General features: G+C 36.2%; 1 protein-coding gene across 2 annotated transcripts; it reads right to left on the bottom strand.

Annotated features, from left to right (window-relative positions):
* Window positions 1–2,160: 2,160 nt before the first annotated feature.
* On the bottom strand, window positions 2,161–15,793 carry cct8 (chaperonin containing TCP1, subunit 8 (theta)). 2 transcript variants are annotated; one of them, XM_073829460.1, is made up of 16 exons: window positions 15,654–15,793; window positions 13,596–13,686; window positions 13,433–13,512; window positions 13,194–13,343; window positions 8,228–8,408; window positions 8,059–8,120; window positions 7,008–7,145; window positions 6,693–6,871; window positions 6,513–6,579; window positions 6,309–6,396; window positions 4,452–4,567; window positions 4,291–4,362; window positions 4,048–4,212; window positions 3,760–3,879; window positions 3,519–3,655; window positions 2,161–2,395 (listed from the first exon to the last, which is right to left on the bottom strand). In XM_073829460.1, exons 1-15 carry the CDS (start codon window positions 15,711–15,713, stop codon window positions 3,548–3,550), a joined length of 1,677 nt encoding a protein of 558 aa, XP_073685561.1. In that variant the 5' UTR covers window positions 15,714–15,793; the 3' UTR covers window positions 2,161–2,395; window positions 3,519–3,547. The 2 variants fall into 2 exon arrangements, with proteins under 2 accessions (XP_073685561.1, XP_073685562.1); XM_073829461.1 differs by lacking the exon at window positions 3,519–3,655.
* Window positions 15,794–17,523: the final 1,730 nt, after the last annotated feature.

Below are 17,523 nucleotides of genomic sequence, written 5' to 3'. Positions count from 1 at the left end.
AGTCGGACTTACTTCCGTGTTCAGGAAAAAGGTCTATAGGATAGTAAATAATAACAATAATAAAATATTTATGATTATAATGATTTTAAAATAACACAGCAACAATAGTAAAATAGAAAAATAATTAAGATATGAGTTTAAAATAATATTAATATTGCAATTAATAAATATATAATAAACACTTATATCATGACAAAATGTGACCATATAATAATAATTAATTAATTAATATTAAAGACCTTACCCTGGGCTGGAAGATTGTATGTATTGTGCATTTTTTAGCTAAACGTTTTCTTTCTGTGGCTCTAACAACATGCTTATTCTGACTTGTACATGTTAAAATATATAAAATAATAAGGGAGCATATTAAAATGTATTGTGTTTAAAATGAGTAAACAATTCTTACTGTCAAATGGGCAAAACCTATATATTGGCAAATTAAAAAAATGTAGAACTACAACTAATTTGTGTTTTCTCAATAATCAATAGAAAAGCCTTTATTGGCTATTACAGCAATCAAACGCTTCCTATAATCGTTGACCGGCTTTTTGCATGTCTCCACTGTTATTTTTGCCCATTCATCTTTAACAATGAGCTCCGACTCTTTCAGGTTGGAGGATCTCCTTGCCATCACCCGGATCTTTAGCTCCCTCCACAGATTCTCAGTTAGATTTAAGTCAGGACTCTGGCTGGGCCACTGCAAAACTTTAATGTTTTTGTCTGCTAAAATTTCTTCACAATTTTTGCTGTGTTGTGGGTCATTGTCATGCTGAAATGTCCACTGGTGCCCAAGGCCAAGTTTCTCTGCAGACTGCCTGATGTTGTTGTTGAGAATTTTAATGTATTGCTCCTTTTTCATGGTGCAGTTTACTGTGATTAGGTTCCCTGGTCCACCGGCTGAAAAACACCCCCAAAACATTAGGTTCCCACCACCACGTTTGACAGTGGGGATGGTGTTCTTAGGGTTGAAGGTTTCTCCTTTTTTATGCCAAAAGAAAGCCTACATCATTGTGGCCAAACAATTCAATTTTTGTTTCATCTGACCGTAAAACAGAAGACCAGAAGTCTTCTTCTTTGTCCAGTTGAGCATTTGAAAAGGCCAAGCAGGCTTTTGTGTGCCTTATCTGGAGAAGTGGTGTCCTCCTTGGTCTGCGTCCATGGAACCCAGCGATGTGTAGTGTCCGTTGGACTGTCTGTCTTGAGATGTTGCCACCAGCAGAGCCCAGATTCATCAGGATGGCCTTGGTGGTGGGTTCTTTTTTACCTTTCTCACTATCCTCCTGGCCTTCACAGGGGTCACTTTTGGTTTCCGACCACATCCTCTGAGATTTTTCACAGTGCGGAACGTCTTGTATTTTTTAATAATACTTTGCACTGTAGCCACTGGAACTTCAAACATTTAGATCTGGCCTAGTGAGCAGCCACAATGCGGAGCCGCAGGTCCTCAGTGAGCTCCTTTGTCTTAGCCATGACTGTCCACGAAACAACAGCAAAGAGCTTCTGTTTTTCACCTGTTGAGTTGAATAAAACAGCTGTTCCCAATGAATCGGGGTAATTAGGATGCTTTAGAACAGCTTGGACTATTTGGAATGGTATAGAACTTTGGATTTTCCCATAGACTGTGACAGTTTGCAAAGGGTATGAATCATTTTAGACATGCCAAGATGCCTCTTGTACATAGTCTTATCTTTTGGGAGAAGCCTGTGTAAATTTACAAAATATACTCATGGAACATGATCTTTGCTTAATATTCTAATAAATTAAATTAAAGCAAAATCAAGAATTTTGACAACACAATGTATTTTTCGCTATAGCTACAAATATACCCGTGCTACTTACTGGTTCTGTGGTCCAGGGTCATATAGCTACAAAAAATACAGCAAGGATTTATCATCACTATAATAAACTGCTGTATTGATGTAACTAGATGAACAGCTGCAGTTGTGCAAACTACTGTAATTACAGATTTTATTAAAAGGGAAATTGCTGTTTGATTCCATAAAAGCCATTGTTTACATGGCTTTGAGATAATCTGTCTTAATGCATTCCTCAATGTTGTAACGTGGAGTTTAATAAGAAAATGTAATGTATTCAGTTACGCTGCATTTTGTTGCAAACCAAGCATTATTTAAAAAAAAAAAGAAAAAAGACAAGGATGCAGACAGCTCAAGTGCCTTTATTGGGACCAGAATAACAGCTCAGAGCCACTCGTTGTTTAAGTGAATGGCTTCTAAAAAAAAAATACAAAAGAATGGGGGCTAGATATTAAATACACAACACTTGAAAAGCTAAGACGGTGACAGGGAGACACAAGCTAGTGACATCATTCATCCTCATCCCAGTCCTTCTTTCCTTGTGGAGCTTTGGGTCCACCTGCCGGCTTGGCCATTATAATCTGTGGGGGAGAAGCAGACGCTTTCAGACACATACAGAGTAAAATACAAGTCAATTGTGCGCAGTGCAATATCCTGTGAGGAAAAAGTGCTTTTAGTGCATGCAGCAGGCAAGTAAATCGTGCCAAAAAACCCAGTTGACATTCCAAATGTCAGAGAGAATGAAGTTAGTGATGCTTGTGAAGAAAACTAGATCTTAAAACAGTTAGGAGACAACCATCATACTCATTATCTCTAAATAAAAAGGATCAACACCATCTGAGTGAATACTGTATTTATCAATGTGTTAAAGGGACAGTTACCCAAAAATGAAGATTTTGTCATTCTTCACTCACCCTCATGTTGATCCAAACTAAAAAATGAATTTCTTTCCTCTGTTGAACAAAAAGAAGATAGTTTGAAGAATGTTGGTAACCAAACTGTTGCTTGTAGCCATTGACTTCCATACTATGGAAGTCAAAAGCTACCAGCAGCTGTTTGGGTTCAAGCATTCTTCAAAATATCTTCTTTCTTCAACAGAAAAAAGAATCATCGTTTCTCATACAGGTTTGGAACAACTTGAAGGTGAGTAAACAATGACAATTTTCACTTTTGTGGACGCTATCCCTTTTAATGCAACCTAAAACTGTTAACTAATGCTTCTCAGCTCAGTTGAAACCAGTCATAGGGGTCAGATTTGTTTAAATCTGAAAGCTGAATAAATAAGATTTGCATTGATGTATGGTTTGTTGGGAAAGGACAATATTTGGCTGAGATGCAGCTATTTGTTGTCCAAATGAAGTTCTTAGCTTATTACTAATCAAAAAATAAGTTGATATATTTACAGTAGGAAATTTACAAAAGATCTTCATGGAACATGATCTTTACTTAATGCCATAATGATTTTTGGCATGAAAGAAAAAATTTTTTTTTGACCCATACAATGTATTTTTGGCTTTAGCTACAAATATACTTGCGCTACTTAAGACTGGTTTTGTGGTTAAGGGTCACATTTTATCTGTGGCGTAATGACAGGCTAGACTTATTTCATCAACAAATTGATGGTGAATTTCCACACAGTGTTCATGCAACCCGATTCACACTCCAGTGGTTAGGCACTCCAAACAGTGGCGTGTTTTTGTGCACCTTTGCAATATTTTAGGATTTTTGTTTAATCAATGATGTGTATCAAATTTGTCTGGCTCCTCATCCCAACCGTCTTTGTCCCAGTGTCCTTGCTGTTTGGGGGCTTTGGGTCCCCCAGCTGGCTTTGCCATAATGATCTGGCATATACACATCACATTATAATCCAAAAAGAAAACTGATATTGAAATGATAAACATTAATGGTATAACTGAATAATATAACTGTAAAGCGAAGAGCTAACCTGATCCACACGGAGGACGGTGATTGCTGCATTTGTGGCCAATTTGATTCCCCAGAACTTGACCAGATATGGATCAAGGATACCGGCCTCCATCATGTCCTGCACTGCAGGCCCCTCTCCCTAATTGATTCAAAACAAGTCATCAATTAGATCATAAAATTCATGATTTAGGATCCTTCCATCTATTTATATAATTTATTCTCCTTCCAAATTAAAAATGGCTTCTTTTCCATTTTCTGTGTCCACTTGGACACTTTACAAATTAAGTGTGTGCTCCAGACCCCTCACCTCGATATCAAAGCCAGAGTTCTTGTTGCCCTCGTGGTGTGCGGCGTATAGTTTAGAGATCAGCTCATTGCCCTTTACGCCAGAGTTTTCTGCCAGAGCACGGGGCACCGCTTCAAATGCCTCTGCAAACTTCTTGATGGAGTACTGCTCCAGGCCTGGGCAAGACTTTAGAGGACATGTTCAAATTATTTACACTGATCCGGTTTAGCCAACAGCGAAATAAAATGAGATTGATTTGCTTACTTCTCCGTAGGAGGTGATGTGTTTGGCCAGTTCAATTTCGGTAGCACCAGCACCCGGACAAAGACGTGCGTCCTGAGGGGAAATGTTTCTTTAGGGTCACATTTTGTCATGATATAAGAAATGTTTTTTTTTTTTAGGAGTGCAGTTTTAAATTAGCTTACCCTGACAAGGACTTTAAAGCTGTTAACTCCATCATCGATGGCACGCTCAATGTCATCCATCAGGTTGTCTGTGGAGCCACGGATTACTAAAGTAGAAATAGCGCCGTCCTCTTTATCTAGAAAAATAAGGAGTGAGATGACATGAGGTGTCTGGATACATCACTGCCAGACTAAACAGCAATATTTACAATGCTTTGCTAAACAAGCTACAGCATCAAGAAAAAGTCAAAGACATCTACATTGCCTTGTGAAAGTATTTATACCCCTTCATTTTTGTCACCTTTTTTCCACATTAATTTAAACCATAATGACAAAGCAAAAAAAATGACTGTGACAACTTTGCAAATGTATTAAAAATAGAACACTGAAATAAGTACATTGCATACATATTAATACCCTTAACTCAGTACTTCGTTGAAGCACCCTTACAGCCTCAAGTCTTTTTAGGTACGAGCTTTGCTCATCTGCATTGGGCTATTAACTGCCATTATTTGCTCTCAGTTTGAATGGGGACTGGCAGACATTTTAAGGTTTCTCCAGAAATATTTGATTGTGTTGAAGCCCAGGCTCTGGCTGGGCCACTCAAGAACATTCGCAGAGTTGTCTATAAGCCTATAGGGTCATTGTCTTGTTGGAAGGTGAACCTTCCTAAAGGTTCTTAATGCTCTGGACTGGGTTTTCAGCCCCACAGTATGAGGCTGCTACCACCACACTTTCCTGTTGGGATGCTACTGTGCAGTTGATGAGCAGTGCCTGCTTTCCTCGATACATGATACTTGGAATTGAGGTTCATCAGACCAGAGAATCTTGAGAATCTTTAGCTGCTTTGTTACAAGTTCCAAGGGTGTTTTCTCATGTGTCTTCAATGAGGAGAGGATTGAGTTTGACCACACTGCCATGAAGCCCAGATCGGTGGAGTGTTGCAGTGATGTTTGTTCTTCTGTAAGTTTCTTCTATCTGCATATATGATCATGGAGCTCAAAAAGACTGTCCATCAGATTCTTGGTCACCAGTCTAACCAAGCCCCTTCTCCATCAATTGCTCTGTTTGGCCCGAAAGGCCAGCTTTAATAGTCAGAGTTGTTCCAGGCTTCTTCCATTACAGATAATGGAGACTACATGCCTCTGTGATCCTTTAATGCAGCAGATTTTTTCTCAACTCTTCCACAGATCTGTGTCTTGACACAAGCCCATTTCTAAGCTCTACAGCCAGTACTCTTGACCTCAGGGCTTGGTTTTTGCTCTGAGAGGTGTGTGCCTTTCTAAATCATACTCATTGAAATGAATTTGCCACATGTTAACACCACTCAAAGTGTAGTAACATCTACAAGCGATATGAGTGCTCCTGAGCTAAATTTCAAGTGTCCCAGAAAAGGGTATGAATACTTATGCCATGAAATCATTTCAGTTTTTTATTTCTAATAAATTTACAAAGTTGTTACAAACCTGTTTTGTGCATTGTCATTAGGGTGTATGGAGCGTAGATTGATGTAGGAAGAAAAAAAGTAATTTAAAGCTGTTTAACATAAGGCTGCAACATAGAACATGAAAAAATGAAGGGGAATGAATACTTACGCAAGGCACTATATCTACATGGTATGTTGGTAAGGGAGTGATAAAGTTTGAGTTGTACCACTGATACGACATGGACTGTTTTAACAACGTCGTTACTACATTTCTGGGCCTTAACAAAAAGTGTCAGTTGCGTTGCTGTCTATGCAGGCTCAGAAAACTCATCAAAAATATCTTAATTTGTGTTCCAAAGATGAACAAAGGTTTTACAGGTTTGGAATGACAAGAGGGTGATTATTAATGACAATTGTCATTATACAAGAACCAAGTGTTAGATTTCCCTTACCATGTTTGAAGACCACAACCTGCGTATCTCCAACCTCGGACAGGTATACGCTGTCACAGTGTCCCATCTCTTCTGGGGTCAGGGCAGTCTGTTTTGAAGAATCAACATGATTGAGACTCGCACATTGTGACTATAATAATCTCAACTGGCTTGTCACCAACTCGCATCACACAAGAACTAGTGAAACAAAACTCAATAACTCACCAGTCTGGGCAATGCTGTGGCTCCCACCGTTTTGCATAGTCTTCTGAGGTCCCATTTTGAATTCAGTCTGGGTGAAGTACAAACAGCATTCATAAATATCAGACATTCAGCTTTTATTTTCGTTCTTCATCAAACGTAGACTCAAGCACCCCAAAAAGAAAGGATCTGCCTCTCTCTCACCTGACCACCATGAGATTGTACTTGTTAGCATAATGAAGAGCCATATCAGCAACTTTGCCCCCAGTTACAACCACATTGGCCCCTGAATCAGCAACAGACTTTACTTGGGCCTCCATCAGGTCCTCTTCTCCTTTACTGAAATTCATGAGCTCCTCTGCATTCTTTAGAAGTACTGTTCCCTGTGAATCATCAAAAAGAAATATTGAAGGAAACTTGATTCACTGCACATTTTTAAACATTATACAAAGGAAATATTGTGTCATCCCATAGATAAACAAGGTAAAGACATTCAGTGATCAGTGAGCAATTTCCTACCTTTGTTTCAGTAACCATGCAGTCAAACGGACAGGAGAACACTGCTATCTTTGCGCCCTTCACTGATGTGATGTCTCCTTCTGTCTCTTTCTTAAATACCATCCCGTGAAGCATCGTAGAAGAGTTCAGACCACAGCCCTATAGTAAAAAAATAAATAAAAACTGACACTCACAGACACTATGGGAAATATGAAAATCTGATTTTTTCCATGTTAAAGGGAAACAGAAGACCAGAAGTAATTGTGTTTTGGTAAGTGTGTGAAAAAACAAGCACGTCAGATTGCGCGTCACTGCCCCTGTGGCGTTTTCAGGGGATCTTATTATATTCCCACCTCCCCTAAATCTGCACGTTTTCACCCATGGCGCTGCCATTGTGTTTTCGCAAGCGACAATGGTGGACCAGTTCTAAAGCCATGGCAAAAGTTTGAGCAAAGCATGCTAACTGTTCTGTCGTTGGCTGCACAGACGAGCACAGAACACTAGAGTCCCAGCCTCAGAAGAGACAAGAGAGCAGTGCATTTATTGATTTAGTTACTGTATATTACACTGCTGTCACACAGATTTAATATAAACATGCAATTTCTTTCCCAGCCGTTTACCTTCACAGACATAAACGACTGTTTTTGTAACGCCTGAGTGATTTTAACAAACTTAACTGTATTTGACAGTTTAAGTGTAATAAGTCATGAAAGAAAACTTTGGATGAGTGCGCTCAGAAAACCTGATATCAGAAGTTTGAATTACCATGGTTTAAAATGCATGATTTCAGTGTGATAGACATGCTAATGGAAACCAAACTGCTGTTTTTTAGCAGAGTATTTGTGGTATGAGCTGTAGTCTTATTATGGAAAAGGAGGTGGGGAGCAGCAGCTCATTTGCATTTAAAGAGCATGCATGAAAACAGCATGCTTCTGCTTTCAAAATGGTATGATAAACAAAGGTATTTTGAGCAGAAGCTTCACAGACACATTCGGGGGACACCCGAGACTTACATTACATCTTGTAAAAAGGGACATAATGAACGCCAAATTCTATATTACTTCATACTCACCAAAATTTTGCACACTCTGACATTATCGACATTGAAATTGCCAGACTCGGGGAAGATAGAGACTGTAAAATAAGTAATAATAAAATCAAATGATTAAAAGGACCCATAAAACATTACCACAAAATTAAACAGAAATTTCCTAGAGTACACCAAAGCAATCATGACTTACCACAGGCCTGAGCGATGAGGTTGGCCAGGAAGTCCTCATTGCCGTATTGTTTGCTCATGACAGCTGAGCGGATCAAGGCTGTGGCCTCATCCAGATCGTGCAGGTTCTTCGCAGACGAACAGACACAATCGGGCAGAATCTCCAGTGCTTTCTTACATGCCATCTCATAGCCCTCGATCACCTGGGATAAACATATATTATATATAAATATATTCATCACCTCATTATACAATTTAACTTTCATAATTCATTCAGTCTGTTTTGACCTGGAAGTGATACATAAAAACTTATAATAAATAGTGTTATGTGGCCATATTGGCAGCACTGAATGTAAACAATGCCACTGAACTGAACTCACATATTTTGCTGATTATTGCTGCTGAAAATGGTCAATTATTGTCATGTTTTGGGCTGTACTAAATGGTCGGACTAGGAAAAACATTTGGAGTACTATAGACCAGGGCCCGTATCCCTAAAGATTCTGAGAATCCTCTCAGAGAGCTCCTAACTTTACCTAAAAATTCCTTGCCAGGAGTTTTAGCTTAGAAGTGATTCCAGAACATTTTCAGTGAACTCTGAGCAAGGAATGGATGGAAAATCCTATCTTAGTGAGGAGGTGTGGTTGACCCCGTTGCTAGGTATGAGTCATCATTTCAAAAGCCATGATTGGTTGATCCTACAAGTTTGATGAAAATGAACTTTTGGTGATAATGAGCAAAGGATGTACCCTCAATTCAATAAACATAATTATACACTCTTATCTTATGCAGACTGTAATTGTAAATAATATTTCACATTTCAAAATATCTGGAAAATGAATAGTAAGCTGTAGGGGTTATAGCCTAACATTAGAATCTAAAATATGTGAAAACTTAAGCTCATTACACCCTGTTCAAATAATGATTCGTGTCTTATTTGCTCATATTAATATCCTAGCTGGCATATTTTGTACTTTCACTCCCATATGGACCCCATTGAAAACAAGATGGGCTGTCCTTAATGAAGTAGAAATTGCAACGTTACAACTCAGTGTGGTCTTAACGAGGGTAACACGGCTCAGCTTTTATCAATGTCTGTGATTGCTGGCTGGTCTATTTATGAAGGCTTGTTAACAAATATCCTACAAACACAGAAAATGGCCATTTTGTGCAGCTGCTTAGGGGAACTCCTAAGCCACTAAAAGTCCTCTTCCCTGCTCTTAGCAGATCTCGCCTTAGGAGCCCTTTTAAGCGCTAGGAATCTTGAGGAATAGCTTTTATATTAACTGGGATTTCCGTGTCACTTTTAGGGGAAATTCTAAGAAAACGTCATGACTCTGAGAATTTTCTTAGAATTTGGCCGCTAGGAGCCACTTTTTGCACAAAAATTCTTTAGGGATACGGGCCCAGGCTTCCCCAAATCTTACCCTGGAGGTCCAATGCGCTGCAGAGTTTAGCTCCAACCCTGATCACACTCACCTACCTGTTATTCTCTAATGATCCTGAAGACCTTGATTAGCATGCTCAGGTGTGTTTGATTAGGGTAAGAGCTAAACTCTGCAGGAAAATGGATCTCGAGGTCCAGATTTGGTGATCCCTGCTATAGACTGACAAACTTTATAAATCAATGAGAAGAGTGCAAGGAGGAACAAAAGGCATTTGTGGTTGGTCAAACTGAACCAGGATTTCCAGGACAGGAATCTTGACAACATTTGTTTGTTCTTATCATTTCAGGTCAAGTAGGTGAAATATTAGGCTAATTTCTATCACCTGTTAACTTTAGTTTGTCAAAATATTGCACCCTTTCCTGCTTCTCTATACGATTTAGCAGCTTCCACATGATTTTTTTCATACTTTAAACAGCAGAAATTAGCAGAACAATGTATACAGTAGTACATTAACTGTGCAATCCAGGACCCGTGACTTAAGTGCAAACCCTCTTTACATAGTTTTTAGTAGGGTTGTCACGATACCATGAAAATGACTTACGATACTATACCAGCTGAAGTATCACGATACCAAGTAGTATCGCGATACCATGCAGTATTTTGTTCATTTAAAATTCTATTCTACAAAATGAATCAAAATTTCATAAATGAAAAGATGCAAATGAAAACAGACAACATGTTTTCTCTAAATATTTCATTAATGTAAATGAATGACTGGCTATTGTTTTCCACGAAATCATGTCAACATAACTCCTCTTAGCAATGCGCAGAAGCTGCATGAAGTGACATTTAGATGTGGTATTTATATATTTAGACTTTATTTATAATTGCATAAATTATAGATTAAAGATGAATGTTTTAAATACAAAACACTGAATGTAGAAATTTTATGGTAAAGAATGTAATATGATGAGAAACTTAAACCCGCCAGCAGGTGGCAGCAGTGTTTGTGATTGAATCACTGAGTCGTTCAAACGATTCTTTCAAAACGGCTGAATCATTCAGGAGTGAATCAAATGACTTTTTATGAATGGCTTAGTGATTCAGTGAATCAATGATTCGCCCAACCAACGCGGATATGAATTTGAACACAGAAACGAAACAAAAACATCTTACTGAACTGTCAGGAGCATTTTTGCTTGCATATCTTGAAAGTAAGCAGCTTATATATTAAAACATATTAATTTATAATATAAAAATATATATAATGATTAATAAGAACAAAGTGGAAAGCAGCTAGTATGTTAATGAATGGAATTGCATTCGTGTCGTGATCAACGATCATTCCAGAAACGAATTATTTCACCTGTTCTAAAAGTGGGCAAAGGAATGAAAATACGAAAAAACTTTAAATATGTTGAATAAGTGATTCTTGAACTGCTATTTTTTAAATAACATCAGACGGTCTGAATCAGACCCTCTCTTCTGATAAACTAAAGCGTGAACAACGACGTGCGCGTGCACCTTCTCATTTCAAACTGAACTGAAGCGTCGGGAAACACTAAATACCATATAAAGCGTAGACACAGCCTGTAATACACAAAGCACAGCAGAAAGACATTTTGGTGTGCTGGCGTGCATGTTCAAATGAACGTTTTAAACAGTGTTCCTGCTAGTGTTGTCACGGTACCAAAATTTCAGTATTCGGTACCAATACCATTGAAAATCCACGGTTCTCGGTACCAATTTCGGTACCAAAGCAAAACACAATAACATATTAATTGAGCAACACACTATTTTTTTATTAACGTACAAAAAACAGTGCCATTCTTTATACTAATGTAAAATTGTGTTAAAAGTTTTTTCACAGGTTAAAAAAGTATTTCAAGGATTGTAACCATTTTAGTAATGAAATAACATCTAAATAAATTACAGGCATAAAAAATGTAAACAAGCTTCACCCAAAACTTTTTGTCATATTTCTGCTGCTGCTGCTGAAAAACATCTGTACTGTTGTCTGTTTTGGAGTTCGCTGGGGTCTTTCATGATCTTCCTCAATCTGCAACTGTAAAAAGAAATATAATATACTTAAGTAAAGCAGTGAGCTAAGTCTGACCAGATGCGACATTAGATCATTGACACCAGCAAAATATGAATTTTCAGTAAAAAACCAACCTCAGCTGTTATAATAAATTTAGATAAGATTACATATATTAAGACAAGTGTCTATCACAGATGAAAACTGCAGTATTAAAAACACTACAATTTTCATTTGTTAGATAAACAATAACAAAACAAACGCCTAACAATAAACAGTAGTTGGCAATTATTCTTCATAAGGTTAGGCTAATTTCAACATTTACGAATGCATAAAATCATATTAATCAGTTAAACATGAACAAACATGATCATGTCTTTTTGTATTAAATAACATTCACAAACATGAATTAATGTTGTAAAAATATATGTTTCACTTACTTTAAGTTTATGTTAGATGATGCATGAATTTGATCTTATTTTAAAGTATTACCAAACTAAACGGGGGATAAAACGTGTTTTATTTGATTGTACTTTTATTCAATCCAAACTGCATTCATATTTATCCAGTCAAGAATAAGCCTAGAACGTTTTCTGACAGACTCATATTAAGGATATAAACATTGTTAACGACACATTTGTACATTCTCTAACACATATATTTTGGATACAGATGTCATTTGTGTAAAAAATAGTAAATACATCATGTCCTTATTTTTTTTTTACTCTAACAAAAGTTATAGGAGCGTTGGTTCAAATTCATAAGGCCCAGCATATTAGCGTTAGCCGCACTTATGCTAACGATTCACTACACAAATGGTGATGTTTATTTCAGTCTGACATTCAAATAAAATATGCAATAATGCTCTAAATATGAAATTAAAATGAAACTTACCTTACTTGAACTCTTTCATTTGATCCCGGAGTCGATCTTTGAGGTGTTTTAAGTTTGATGTGTTTCCTCCTTTCGAGAGAAGCTAGACGACATCCTTTGCAAATAGTTTTTTGATGATCTATGATGTTCGCCTTGATAAGCCGCAAATCCAAAAAAAATTGTAGAAAGCCTGGCTCTTCTTTGTCAACAAGTGGATTCAGAGCCGCGGCATCAGCAGCAGCGCCGGTGCTTTAATAAAGAGAGCGCAACTGCGCAGTGCGTGTGTGCGCACCTTTTGAATAGCGTATCAAGAACCGGGTTCACCGGATAGTCGGTACCACCGGTACTTAAGAAAACCTGGTACCGTAACGTTTAAATTTTTTTAGTACCGACTTGGTACCGAAGTACCGGGACTTTTGACAACACTAGTTCCTGCCATGCATACAACATATCTTACGGTCCTACCGTGTGGACGATACTACCGTTTCAAAAATGCAATGGCACCGCAGGTATTTTTAAGCTTTAGTATCGCGATACTACCGTAGTACCGGTATACCGTGCAACCCTAGTTTTTAGTATGGGAACTATTTTTATATAACTAGATATAAATAGACAACAATAGATATAACCTTTTATTGATAACATCTTTCTCACACCAACATATTGCATTAGAGCGGTTGTTTACTGACCTCTGAAACAGACAGGCCCATCCTCAGCAGCTCCTCTGCAAGCTCCAGCAGAGCACCAGCAAACACCAGCACAAAGTTTGTGCCATCGCCTACTTCCTGCTCTTGCATGTGGGACGCCATCACGATCATTTTGGCTGCCGGGTGCTGAACCTAAAGGGGAAAACAAAAAAGATACAATGTAATATTCTTCCAAATTATATACATTAATTCATGTTATCATCACAATTACTATTATTTACCTCCAGCTCTCTGAGAATGGTGGCAGCATCATTTGTGACAAAGAGTTTCTCCAAGTGGTTGATGACCATTTTGTTCATACCTGTAGAGAATAAAATAATTGTGTGAAATCCGGTGATCAATAAAAAAAGTTATAAGACACTGTAGTGAACAAATAAGCCTCACCATTGGGTCCATATGCAGTTCTTGTGGTCTGTGCGAGTTCCTTGCATGCGTGGATGTTCCTGAAAACAGCCTCCTCAAGACCCGAATAGTGCTGATTGTGAAAAACAAATAGGGACCATAAGACGAAAGTCATTTCATGTTTTGAAAACATAAAAAATCTGAGGCTAGTTAGTGGTTTCAAGATTCAAAATTGAGTTCACACACAATTACTATGACACAAAGAAAACAAAAAGTAATCCTACATTGGTATAGATCAAACATAAAGAACCAGAAGTAGTAGTTAGTTATGATATTTGCTTACACAATGATGTTTATCAAAACTGCCTCTGTCAGAGCTATGGGTGTGAATATCTATAAAAAAAATCTTAAATGCTATTCATTTAGTAGCTAAACTGTTACAAAAGCGAATGAAATTTAAGTTAAAAAAACTGAATCTTTTAAAGCAAATTGTAATATTTGGTTAACCCTTGTGCGACCTTATGGACATTTTTGTCCATTTCAGTTTTGTTTTTTGTTTTAAGTGTGCCTGTGTTAATGACAACTGCATAAATCTTGGCTCAGGTGTGTATTTTTATTGAAATTTTAATATTTCACCCTCATTTCCTTCAAAAAGTTATTTTTACCCTCCTTACATAAAATACTCACACTCAGGACCTTAAGGACAAAAATGTCCACATTGAAACCCATTAAAACTGCAATTTTTTAACCCAGGGCCATTTGACTATAAAATGATGCAATATTTGCTAATAGGCATTCATTCTATCGGCAAGGCTTCAAATTTTTAATTTTTACCATTTTTTACTAGATTGTGCCATTTTTTCAAATTTGGCATATAAAAGAAATACTCGCTTTATCGTGTTTTCTGCTAGTGCATGATATAGTCTATTATAGAGTCGATTGGAAAAATAATGCAGCTATAATTGTGTGGGTATGTTGGTAAGGATGTCAGAGTGTGGTTTGCATGCGTTTACTGAAAATTTTATGGATGTAATTAGTTTGAAAGAAATGATATTGTACTGGCAATCAAAAACCCCACTCCATGTATATGAGTCCCACCCTTGGCAGGGTCATAGGGCCATGTGAAAACTAGGAATAAGGTCAAAGAAGGTTAATGAGCTTTGAGGATTTTTCTTTTTTACCCAAACACACATCTTATTCCTTGACTGCACTTTTTTATTTGTTATTGTTTTTGTATAGAGATAAAAGGTGAGCTTGAATTTGAATTTGCTATCAAGATGAAGAGACGTTACTCAGCAGAGGAAGTTCTGTTGCTGGTGTTGCCCACTGACAGTGAGTATTATGTAAAGAAACCAGCTTTTAAAGCATTACAATTCTGAAAATGAATGAATGTTTGGTAATTATGAATAGAAGAGATGCTGATTAAAAAAAAAAAACAGTCAGTGAAAGTAGAAAAAAAAATATTAATAAATGATATTTTTATGGCAGTTTTTGGACATGGACATTTTTGTCCATTTTGCACCTATGCGTAACTTTTTTTTTTTTTTTTTTTGAACGCACAAGGGTTAAATCCCATTATAAAACGAACTGGTCAACATATCAACAAACCATATATCCAATGGTTACGAATGGGGAACTGCCCTTTTACGGCAAAGTGTATTCTCGGTTTAATTTTTCGGGGTTTTTTTATAACGTTAAATAAAACAGTACATTTTAAATAGTTGTGTGATTCTACAGCTTCCCAAAAACAATTTCCTTCCTGATATTACTCGTAAGTCACGCATAAGACAGTGAGTGATGTAACGTTAGGTGTCTGTCAGTGGCACATGTCTTCCGCTAGCATGCTAAGTAACTTCATTCATCCGTTACTTTTTACTGTAACTAAACTACTATCACGCTCTCGATATTTCATTAAGACCTAATAGTAATGACGGCCTCGTACAAAATCTTATTCTTAGTCAAAAGCGTGTGCTGCTTTTAACGGTAGTTGGACGCAATGAGGCCCATGTTCTAGAAACATCTAACGTTATGTGGAGTCACTGTGTGTGTGCGCTACAAAAACATCACAACATGAACAAAACACCACTTCAACTGTCCTACCTTCGCACCATCCTTTAACATCTGAGCAAAGCCCGGGGCTTTGGGGACGTGAAGAGCCATTTTGACCAGATAACGCAGATATAAGATTGATGCTGGATGAGGCTGCAGCGCACGAGAAGCATGCAGCTAAGAAAGAACAGGCGCTGCTACAGAGAGCAGAAACACGGATCTCTGAACCAGGCAGGCGAGAAAATGGAGCGCCGATTGAGTCGATCGATCCACACCCAAAAACATAACATTTCTATCCACCTTATTCTTCAACGCTGAAGAAGTAAGCATAAGGACGAGACTTACGGTTCATCAGCCGCTATAGGAAAATAACGAGAAAAATAATAACGTGCAGTAAACGGTAAAACTGTTTGCACTACAAACCAGTGTGCTCATAAATAAGATAATACATAAAAAAAATATGGTAAGACACACCTATATGCAATATAAAGCAGCAAAACGAGCTGTTTTTGTACAGCTAAAAATAGCTGGATGCATAAAATGTACAAAACACCCACTCTTAGGAAAGATAAATCATTATTATTATGAATATATATTTATTTAGTTTTTAGGCATGCTTTTAATTTACATTTCAGGTTTTTTATGTTTATGTTAAAATTTCTAATTTTAAGTTTAAAATTTAAATTGCTAAATCATTTTAATATAGCTCATACAATTGTTAATTATTCATGTCACTTAAAAATTAAAATTAATTTATGAATTTATTCTATTCTATTTTATTACATTTACATTTATTCAATTAGCCAATGCTTTTATCCAAAGTGACTTACAAAAGAGAAGCAGTTATTCAAAGAAATATTATTTATTATTCTATTCTATTTTATTTTAAATATCTCTATGTTTTTGTTTTTCTAGTTTTAAATTAAAAATTTAAATTGCAAAATAATTTTAATATACCTCATATATATTGTGAATTATTCATATCACTTAAAAAATTAATAATCAAATTAATTGTTATAATTAGTTTTTCCTTAGCCAATTTAATTTATGAATTTATTCTATTATATTTTTTTACATTTATTCATTTAGCCAATGCTTTTACAAAGCAATTCATCAAAGAACTATTATTTATTATTCTGTTGATCTATTTTAGTTTATTTTTATTTCATTTTTACGGTTTTGTCTTTAAATATCTTAATTATATTATAATTAATAATTAAATGAATTTGTTTAATTAGAATTAGTTTGAGCCAAATTAATCTATAAATATATTATACTGATTGATGTATAATTTATACATAATTTATATATTATTTATTATTTATTATTAACTTTATTTTAAATATCTTTTCATCAAAGAACTGTTATTTATTATTCTGTTATATTGATCTGTTTTTATTTTATTTCATTTTATGTTTCTGTATATATGTATAATTTCCATTTTTTTCAATCAATTTGATCTCTGTTTAAATCTGTTGTTACCATTAGTTTGATCCAAAATAATCTATGAATTGTATTATACTGTAATGATTTATTATTATTATTATTATCAGTTGATATTATTATCATATATCAGTTTTTGATCTCAGAGTGTTTAAATATACTTTTCATAAAAAAAACATTCCTACATTTATATTAAAATAAAATGATTTAAATAATATAAATGTAAAATAATGTTGATGTACCTCATATGTTATTGTCATATCCCTTTAAATAATAATTAATCAAATTGTCATAATTAGTTTGATCCAAATTAATGTTGGGTTTACATGTTTTATGGGGACATTCCATAGGCGTAATGGTTTTTATACTGTACAAACCGTACTTTCTATCGCCCTACACCTACCCTACACCTAAACCTAGCCCTCACAGGAGATTGTGCACACTTTTACTTACTCAAAAAAACTCATTGTGCATGATT

The sequence above is a fragment of the Garra rufa genome, chromosome 23, assembly GCF_049309525.1.
Source record: "Garra rufa chromosome 23, GarRuf1.0, whole genome shotgun sequence".
Taxonomy (NCBI): Eukaryota; Metazoa; Chordata; class Actinopteri; order Cypriniformes; family Cyprinidae; genus Garra; species Garra rufa.
Note: the sequence above shows the minus strand (reverse complement) of the source record. Positions and strands in the feature narration are given on the sequence as shown.

Coding starts and splice junctions, on each gene's coding strand:
- cct8 (XM_073829460.1), bottom strand. CDS start 15,713: ATGGCTCTTCACGTCCCCAAAGCCCCGGGCTTTGCTCAGATGTTAAAG. Junction 13,513..13,595: donor AACTGCATATGGACCCAATG/GTGAGGCTTATT, acceptor TATTCTCTACAG/GTATGAACAAAATGGTCATC. Junction 6,580..6,692: donor TACAATCTCATGGTGGTCAG/GTGAGAGAGAGG, acceptor TACTTCACCCAG/ACTGAATTCAAAATGGGACC.